The sequence below is a fragment of the Mycetomoellerius zeteki genome, unplaced genomic scaffold (genome assembly GCF_001594055.1).
Source record: "Mycetomoellerius zeteki isolate Tzet28-1 unplaced genomic scaffold, Tzet1.0 scaffold113, whole genome shotgun sequence".
NCBI lineage: Eukaryota > Metazoa > Arthropoda > Insecta > Hymenoptera > Formicidae > Mycetomoellerius > Mycetomoellerius zeteki.
The window spans coordinates 2,251,276-2,261,191 of record NW_017256051.1 but is presented as its reverse complement, the minus strand read 5'-3'; the positions used below and the strand labels follow the sequence as shown (position 1 = coordinate 2,261,191).

General features: G+C 34.6%; 1 protein-coding gene across 3 annotated transcripts in view; it reads left to right on the top strand.

Moving 5' to 3' along the window:
• The window catches only part of LOC108728208 (probable ascorbate-specific transmembrane electron transporter 2), a 40,621-nt gene extending 31,048 nt beyond the window's left edge, over nucleotides 1-9,573 (top strand). For 2 of the 3 annotated variants that reach the window (XM_018456673.1, XM_018456667.1), the window contains exon 3: nucleotides 9,030-9,573. In XM_018456673.1, the coding sequence (XP_018312175.1) occupies nucleotides 9,030-9,548 (519 nt within the window). In that variant the 3' untranslated portion in view covers nucleotides 9,549-9,573. The remainder of the gene's footprint in view (nucleotides 1-9,029) is intronic. The other variant, XM_018456677.1, reaches the window with a different exon arrangement.
• Nucleotides 9,574-9,916: the final 343 nt, after the last annotated feature.

Genomic DNA, 9,916 nt, shown 5'->3' with positions numbered 1-9,916 from the left:
TTAAAGGCTTTCAAAGAGCGACTGACAAATTCATAACAGAAAGTGGAAAATGTAATCAAATATGTCGGTGCTAGATATGGCAAGAAATGTAAACATTTTTTTTCGATTTCTCTGAAACGGAGCAAAAACGAGCATATGTCTATAGGACTTTTTTTCTTAGTTTTTTACTCCTCTACACGCTCCCGAAGTTTTGCCATTTAATTTGGAAACACCCTGTATATCATATTTAGTGATTCAAGATTGAATTATTTAAGCATTTTAAGATCTAGCTTCGACCGATATAGGGCTCTAATTTATCGATTATGCTTTATAATTCTATGGACTTTCATGTGGCTTAGTTGTAAGTCATGTGCAACATTTTTAGTGATCGTATGCAATAACTGCCTCTCTTACAGCATTAATTATCCTCTCTTCTCGTTGAGATACATGCCGTGGTCGTGTTGGAACGTGCAACATTCCATATTGACATATTCTATTATATAATATTTGGAAAAAGCCATGCCCTGGTTGTCGCTTATCAGGAAAACGTTCAGCATTGGGGGTGGGAATGGGTGAATTTCGACCAATCAGATGTCAGCCGCATGAATGACAGTTCAAAATACATGGTGGAAAGACGTAAGGTGAGCTATTGCACACACATAATGGGTGGGAGACGACCAATCAAATGTGAGCCATACTAAACGCGCAAAGGACCCCGCACTATCCTTATCGGAAATGGGGTTCCACGGATTTGGCTATAACTTTGCCAATTTGTTATTTAAGCCACACTGATGAAAAGTTATCAAGGTCACAACTTAATCCTATGAACCATTTTCAATGTAGAGTCGCTCGTATGTCTGTAATAGTATGATTTTCTATATGCATCCTAGGTAGCAAGATGATGTCAAATGACGTCTTAATAACATCTTTAGCATTAATAACATGTCATTAAGATGTCACTTTACGTCACCTTGTTACCTGGGATGTCATTTTTCTATTCTTAGCGTTTTTCAGGATTAACGTCGTGGACTTGTTCAAATCAACGACATATAGACGGAGCCTTTCTACGAGGGGTAGGTGATAATCGCGGCAAGAGGGTGTCTACTGACTTTTGTCGTGACTCGAATATGTTCGACTCTCACATGACTACCCACGTGACTATCATATAGTACTGATATGAGATGAGAACCGTTGACGAGTGTTTAACCATTAATTTTTAGACACCCTGTATATATCCACTTACTAAAAAGGTTCAGATTCCAGATAGGTCTCCGACGTTAATCCTGAGAAACGCTAAGAGTAAAAGAATGATATGCATATAGAACATCATACTATTACAGATACATACTATTACAGACATTCGAGCGACTCTACATTGAAAATGGCTCATAGGATTAAGTTGTGACCTTGATAACTTTTCATCAGTATGGCTTAAATAACAAATTGGCAAAGTTATAGCCAAATCCGCGGAACCCCATTTCCGATAAGGATAGTGCGGGGTCCTTTACAACGAATTTCACCACTACTAATTCACACTCTCGCAATGACAAGCATACCATTAACTATATTGGACTTTTATAATATGGCTCAAATGTGATTGGCTATCAGCTCCCCACTACTTTTAGACTACTGTGCATCCACGGGAATAGCTCACCTTATATCGTTCCATCATGTTCAAGATATACCAAAATAAATATTGTAAGATTCGTTAACGATCATTTCTGTCATCATTAAAATTTACAATGGATCAAATTCGTTAGTCGACTATTTAAATTTGCACATATGTGCTAACTGCTGACTTTCGTACTGTGCATAAACATTTTTAGCAAAATATAATTTAAATAATAAGATTATAATTAATTTAAATAATAAAATTATAATATATAATTTATATTCTAATTTAGTTTATGATCAATTATGATAGAGCTTTCCTCGTAATAAAAAAGATATAACACCTAAGATTTTCTTAATAAAATTTATTTTATAACCTATATCATCTCTTCAACTTCTGTTTTTAACAAATTGCTACGGAAATCTGTCATAAATGTATGAAAATCACTTCGGACAACAAATTGTATACGCGAAAAAGATATGTAAGTGATTACACCGTCTCAATGATTAAGCTTACGCAGTTGTGAACAAACGTGCGCGCCTGTACGAATAGGCAACCCGTCATACTGACCTGTATGTCGCTGTTACACCCTGTACAACATACATTGCCGGTCAAAAATGTTTGGACACCATGCATACTTACGATATAAGGATAAAAACGTTTAAGATAAACATGAATATTCGATCAAAACCAAAGAAAAAATTATATTTATTTATAAAGTATAAGAAACAAAACAAAACATTATCATTTGAGACCCTTACGATTAGAAAAAGTCAAATTTTCTTTTCATCAAAAAAGCCACCTTTAACCCTTAACACATTTTTGACTACTCTAGGCATCCTGTTGATTAGATTTTGCAAAATAATTGGCTCTAATTGCTTCCAAGAGGCTTCTAATATATTCCAGAGGCTTTCTTGAGAAGTTGGACACTGGTTCGTCACTTTACGGTCAAGTTCTTCCTATAGAAGTTCGATTGGGTTTAGATCAGGCGATTGTGGTGGCCATTACATTAATTTTAGTATATTCTTTTCTTTTTTCTTCATCAAGAAATTTTTGTAAAGCTTTGAAGTGTGTTTCGGGTCATTATCTTGCTGCATAATGAATCTCCGGCCGATCAGTTTTTTTCCTGCAGGAACTGCGTGATGAACAAGGATTTTGTGGTATCCTTTCTGATCGAGATTTCTATTGATTCTATACAGAGTACTCACTCCATAGTAGGAAAATGCCCCTTAAACCATTACGGATCCTCCACCATGTTTGACAGTTGGTGTAATGCAATTGGGCATCATCTTTTCATTCGCCGAGCATCGTACGTATATTCTTCTTTTGCTACCAAATGTCTCAAATTTGGACTCATCCGTCCACAACACTTTTTTAAAATCTTCTCAGTCCAATTCTTGTGTTTCTGCGCCCATTGCAATCTTTTCTTTTTATTTACTGGACGAAGAAGTGGTTTCCATACAGCAACTCCACCAAAGAGACCAGCTGATCTAAGTCTCCTTTTGATAGTTGCTACAGATATCTGCTTGTCGTGCCTAAGTTGAAATCTGCTTGAATTATAGGAGCAGTTCGCCGTTTATCTCGTTTGGAGAGCAGCACGATAAACTTATCTTCAGCTTTCGTAGTCACCCGTAGTCGATCTTTGTTGGTTCCAATTTCACGAAAACGCTTGATGATGTATGCAACAGTGGACCTGAGGATCTTCAGTTTTTGAGGCAATGTTACGAATAGAAAAACCATTGTTGTAGTATGTATTGATTACGGCCCTCGTCTCTCGGTCCATATTTGTTTACAATGTCATCGCGGAGCCATCTCTTATAATTCACACAAATATTTTTTTTAATTCAATAAAAAAATAAAAACTTGTATTAACTAGAGCACCACATACCTTGTTATCAAATCCTTGTTTCTCAACTTTCTACAATTATTTTCACGTTACGATGATACAAAAGAAACAGCGGAAATATTTGCAAACACACGGACAAAGATACAGCGCCAAGCGGAATGGAAATTGAAATCACTGTTGTCAACTAAAAGCTTATTTTTAGAAAATTACAAAGGTTTTATTTTTAGAAGATTACAAAGGTTTTATTTTTTTCCAAGGGTTCGTAAGAGTCAAATGATAATGTTTTGTTTTGTTTCTTATACTTTATAAATAAATATGATTTCTTTGATTTTGATCGAATATTCATGTTTGTCTTAAACATTTTTATCGGTATACAATAAGTATGCATGGTGTCCAAAGATTTTTTACCGGCAATGTACATACGGTAGAGAGCGCCAATGATCGGCCAAAGTAAGATGTTCTGAATAAAACAATACCACTTGAATAAAAGTTCCCGGAATTACCACTATGTGATGCTCTGAGTCAGCTGATTTGAATTCTGTTTTTTTGGTTAGGTTGCCACATCTATCGTTGACGTTTCCACCAAATTTTATCGCCATAGCTTGACATTTGTAAAAGTTACGCCGTCTTGAGTACATCTACCTCTGCACGGTTTTCGATTTTTCCATTACCTCCTTTCGGCTTAAAACGCGTTCCCCGTAGTGGTTTTTTGACTCGATCGAACAGAAAAAAATCGCAGGGAGCCATATCGGGTGAATTCGATGGCTGTTGGATGGTATTCGTTTCGTTCTTGGTTAAATGTTCACGGATGTTGCAAATTCAACTCCTTTTTAAAACTGTAAAAAATCGAAAACCGTGCAGAGGTAGATGTACTCAAGACGGCGTAACTTTTACAAATGTCAAGCTATGGCGATAAAATTTGGTGGAAACGTCAACGATAGATGTGGCGACCTAACCAAAAAAACAGAACTCAAATCAATTGACTCAGAACATTACCTGGTGGTAATTCCGGAAACTTTTTGATCAAAGTGGTATATTGTTTATTTTATTATCCTTATGTGTTATGGAAACTTGTGTAACATTATTTTCAATTTCTTCTTTTGATTCTTTTCTTAAAAAATAATTAAATAACGTATAATAAATCAACCTAACTAAGACTCCTTATAAATCAGAAAACAAAGAAAGAACAAGGGCAGTAGGAGTCAAGCGCGGGAGACGTTGCGCAAATAACACGACTATCGTAGCGTAAAACTTCTTTATTTTACTAAAGCGCTTACATGTTTCGGCTCATTTTTGAGCCTTCTTCAGAGACAACTAATAAACTCACATACATAGAATATAATAATTATTAACTAGTCATGGTGATCTTCCTCACCTCGAGAGTATAAATGCCAGAATTAAATCCAGATAAGAATGCAGTAAAAAAAAAAAGAAAAAAAGAGAAAGAAATTTTGGTCAGTGTCGCTCGTACACAGGAAGAAGTCTGTCGGGCGTTGACTTTAGATCATTTTCAAAATTTCTTTTCTTGATTTTGATTAATTTTTTAACGCTAGTTTTCCAATTACTGTCTCAATAAAGACCAATTAAATCAAAAAGAGACTAACTGTGTCTGACACTGATTGGCCAACTTATCAGAAACCGGTTTTTGAATTATTAAGAGTAATGTTTGCGATGCGGTATCTTGTGATCAGGGTGAGCTTCCTAACCATCGGAATAATTAATTATAATTTCAAAATTTTTTGATACATTAGTTTTACATTTTCTTTATTTCGAGATTTTCAAAATTTCTTTCCCTTTTTTCTTTTTTTTTTTACTGCATTCTTATCTGGATTTAATTCCGGCATTTATACTCTCGAGGTGAGGAAGATCACCATGACTAGTTAATAATTGTTATTCTATGTATGTGAGTTTATTAGTTGTCTCTGAAGAAGGCTCAAAAATGAACCGAAACATGTAAGCGCTTTAGTAAAATAAAGAAGTTTTACGCTACGATAGTAGTGTTATTTGCGCAACGTCTCCCGCGCTTGACTCCTATTGCCCTTGTTCTTTCCTTGTTTCCAAATAACTAAATATTGTAGGAACCGCATTTGGTTTTAATTTTTGCATATCAGTTTTTTATTCCCACATAGTTGGAGCAAAATGTACCTGCATAATATAATAAGAAAAAAGATTAACTTATTAAATAATCGTAATTGACATATAGAAAATAAGTAGAACTTTAAAAAGACACAAAGTTGTCATATATTTTATTAATTTTCTTATAATGAAACTGTACAAATATGTTACTTAATCTCGCAGAGATATGCATTTTTCGTTGGTGTCCAATTTTTCCAACATTTGTCGCCCATAATGCTCGACGTTCCACATCACGCGGAAATATTTTCATTATGTAGCCTTTCGCTACAGAATTATTGCAAAATGGGGCTGCATACCCAACCATTTTGCAATAATTTTTAATAATATTCTAAAAATCGTACTATAGAAAGACGTATGAGATCATGACTCACACGAGAACTATGAAGATTAGAAAGAGACACAACGTATTTCTCTCTCTTTCTTTGCTGAAACTAGAGACTCTTAATATAAAGAGACCGTAAAGAGAGTCTCTGTTCCTCGTGTCGCGACTCTGATTAGAGAGTCTCTATATATCGCTAAGCAGAAGCGCCATCGCACAGGCACTGGGGCGTCAAACTGAACTATTTTTATACCGCAACTAACAAGGAGAGATCGCAAATCTTGGAACACCGATTTTGAAAAAGCTCATATATGTTTAAATACTCTAATAGAATAGTACTTGAGTAAAGGGATAAGACGCCATATTCAGCCGTTTTCGAGAAAAACCGGTTTAAGATTTACAGCGTTCCTTATATACCGACCGCGTTAAACCGGTTATCAACAAGGTTTCGTAATACAGGCGCTAGGCGCCGAACTACCAATCTGTCGACCCGGATTCGATTTTCCTGCCTATTACTTTTTTTGTAGATAATATTTATTTATTATATTATTATGTTAAATATGTATTATACACCCAAAAAAAATATTCTGCCGATAAGCGGGGAATTCCTCTTAGCATTTCCTCTGTTGTGAGCAAAAAATTTTACATTAATCTTACATTAATCAGATGCGTGTATTTATGACACGTATTCATTTATAAAAATGAGGACACATACATGAGCTATGATCAAAAATAAATTCCTCTATAGAAAATTCTATTATATATAATAACTCGACTAACCTTTTGAAATAAGAAGATATACAAAATACTAGCGGCACGCTTATTTGTTAGAAGAAGTTTGCGTGTTACCGTAGTACGCGTGCGTGTCAGTACATGCAAAACATTCTTCTAGTATTGAGAGGGTTATAATCTTAAATCCAGTACATTATGGTTACACGAAATTCCTTTACTTTGTAGAGTATCCTCTTGAGGTCATATATAAATGAAAAATCCTCTGACATTAACACGGAACCGCTAAATGGCAGAATATTTTTTTTTGTTGTATTATTATTTAAAATAAAATTAATTTAATTAACAATTGTGATTTTTGTTTACTGAACATAATTTTTATTCAATTAACAATCTTATTATTTTACATGTTCTATCCGATATAAAACTAATAAAATGCCACTTTTAACATAGTTGTTATTTAATACAAGAAATATTTTATTTATCGTAATTTTATTCGGTCCGTAATTTTTCACTCACAATCAACGTTAAATTATTCACTGTTCCGACCCTTATGTTTGTATACCTAATGTCCTCAAGTAACAGTTTTTGACTTACCTTCCAGACTGCTTCTTTATTGTAACGTAATCCTCACACAAAAAAATTCGTTAATTAACATAAATTAATTTTTTTTACATATGGTAGGAGGACATTTTCTAAAAATTGTTTATACAACTCTTTCGTTAATTTTCCTGATTTGGAGCAAGTGACAATAACATTTTTAAATTCTGTGATTAATTTTTGGATATTTTTAGAAACTATCGGACCAAATTTATTCATGGGTTCTTGTAGGCACAGAAAGACTAGTGGAAGTACCACTTGCCTGACAGTTACAGAGTATTGTGCGGTATACGAATGGGTTAATTTATGTAAATTTTGTTTTTTCACAAATACAGTTTTCACTCCTTGAAAATCCAATGACCTGTTATAAGTTATCTCGTATTCATAATCTGTTTGGTCCATATTAATCAAAGTCCGAATCAAATTTAGAATTCGTTATCTTACTTTCCTATCTCCTACTATTTATAATATAACGGTAAAATATTACATCAAAATAAATTACACAATTATGCTTTTTAGACTTTCATGAATATTATCTTCAAAGGTACCAGAAGGTTTGCAGGTTATCGCCGTGTTTTCATCCAATACTAATGTCAACGTTCTGTGAACCTTGCCGTTCACTTCATCAGAGCGAAGAATGCATTGATACTGTGCTGCTGCTCCAGAGAACTCCCTTTATATAGACGCTGTAGAAAGGTGAGAGTATGTTGAGAAAGGGAGATGGAGACTTCCTTGGGTTGTCAAAAGAGCAGTCTTCCATATCCTACTTACATTATAACCTGAGTAAGTAATGCGGTATACAGTTTGTCAAATGTCTTGTCATAATGTGGAAGAGAAGAGAAGGTGAAGTTGATAGGATTTCTGAGAAATATTGTTTATGTGACTTAATAAAATAAATACGTTCCCTAGTGAGATATAGTCCAGTTCTACAGATACTCTTAGACTTATGCGTGGCCAAATGATCCTTGAGTTGTACGAATTTTAATACTTATGAAGATAATACCTGTCAAAGACTAAAAAGCGTTATCAAGAAACTCCACGGGGAGATTATCCTTTCCAAGGTAAACACGTTTTTTCGGGTGTTTCACCCCTTAAACATGAGTTAGAGCACGTATAAAAAAATACGCGTCTCTTAAATTTTCGTGTTTAACAACATATTTCATGGAAAATCAAATCAGTTCCGGACAGTTGTAAAACTTGTTAGTTACACATAAACAAGATTTCCCAGAAATCCTATCAACTCCACCTTCTCCTCTCTTCCACTTCACGACAAGACATTTGACAAACTCTAGGCCGTATTACTTACTCAGATTATAATGTAAGTAGGATATGGAAGATGGTTCTCTTGACAAGCCAAGGAAGTCCCTATCCCCCTTCCTCAACATACTCTCGCCCCTTTCTACAGCATCTATATAAAGGGAGTTCTCCGGGGAAGCAGCTCAGTATCAGTGCGCTCCTTGCCCTGATGAAGTGAATGGCAAGGTTTACGAAACGTTGGCATTAGCATGGATGAAAAAACACGGCTGTAACTCGCAAACCCTTCTGATAATGATCTTTGAAAATTACACAATTGAGTTATCATTGTGTAATTAAGACTTATCAAGAGTTATCATAAATTTCCAAACTCAAATTAAAATCTATTTGCCTCTTTGCATGATCGGCATAAAATTCGAACGTAGTATCGAACGACGACTGGATCTCTTTCCTTGAAGAAGTTTAGACTGAGTACGATAACCAAAGAATTTCTAATTACAGCCAGTTGACTTAAATTTCTATCTATCGTTTACAAATAAATCTTGTCTTTTCAGTACGTTCTGTTGATGTCAGAGGCAACTCTTGTCCTCGCCAGTGACAACATGCTGACCGCTTCTTTATCACGTCATGTCAACAAACACCTTCATTGGATTTTTCAAACTATTGGACTAATTCTGATTTTGGTCGGCGTAAGCGTGATGTATAACGCCAAATCAGTACACTTCCTTTCAATCCATAGTATTACAGGCATCTCTTCATTGGTTATCATCTGCATAGTGACTCTCTTCGGATATCCGGTATGGATCGCATGGAAACTTCGCAAGTTCGTACGACCAATGATTATCAAATTCCTTCATAATTTTCTGGCCACCTTCGGCTTTATTATAGGTATGGTCTCGCAATGTTACGGTTACAAAAAAACTTGGGTATATCATGAAATGGAAATGAAGCACGCCGACAATATGCTACTTGTTCTCACAATATTGATCACAATATTATCATTAAGGGGCGCGCTCAACTCTCTTTATAAACAAGCTATCAATTATCTAAAATTAATTTGCTCTTTCACTTAATATATGAGAATGTTGGCATGCAAAAGTCTTCATCTAATTATAGGAAATTATCATGCTTTATTAATGTTGTGTTATTTACATTTAGTTAAAATAATGTAAATAATTACTAATACGTATACTAATGGATTTAACACCATAGATTTGAAATAATCATTTTCTTAAGCGAATTTTTAGAAATACTTATACAATCTATCAGTACTAATTGTATAAAGAATTAACAGGATTAGGTAGTAACTAGTTAATAAGTTAAATGATAAATAAAAAGTTTTTATGTAAAAGTTTTTATGTAAAGTTGTTGGAGATATTGCGAAAGGAGATAGTACCGAAGGTTCACTGGCGACGTCGGCGTTATGACGAACGTACACGAG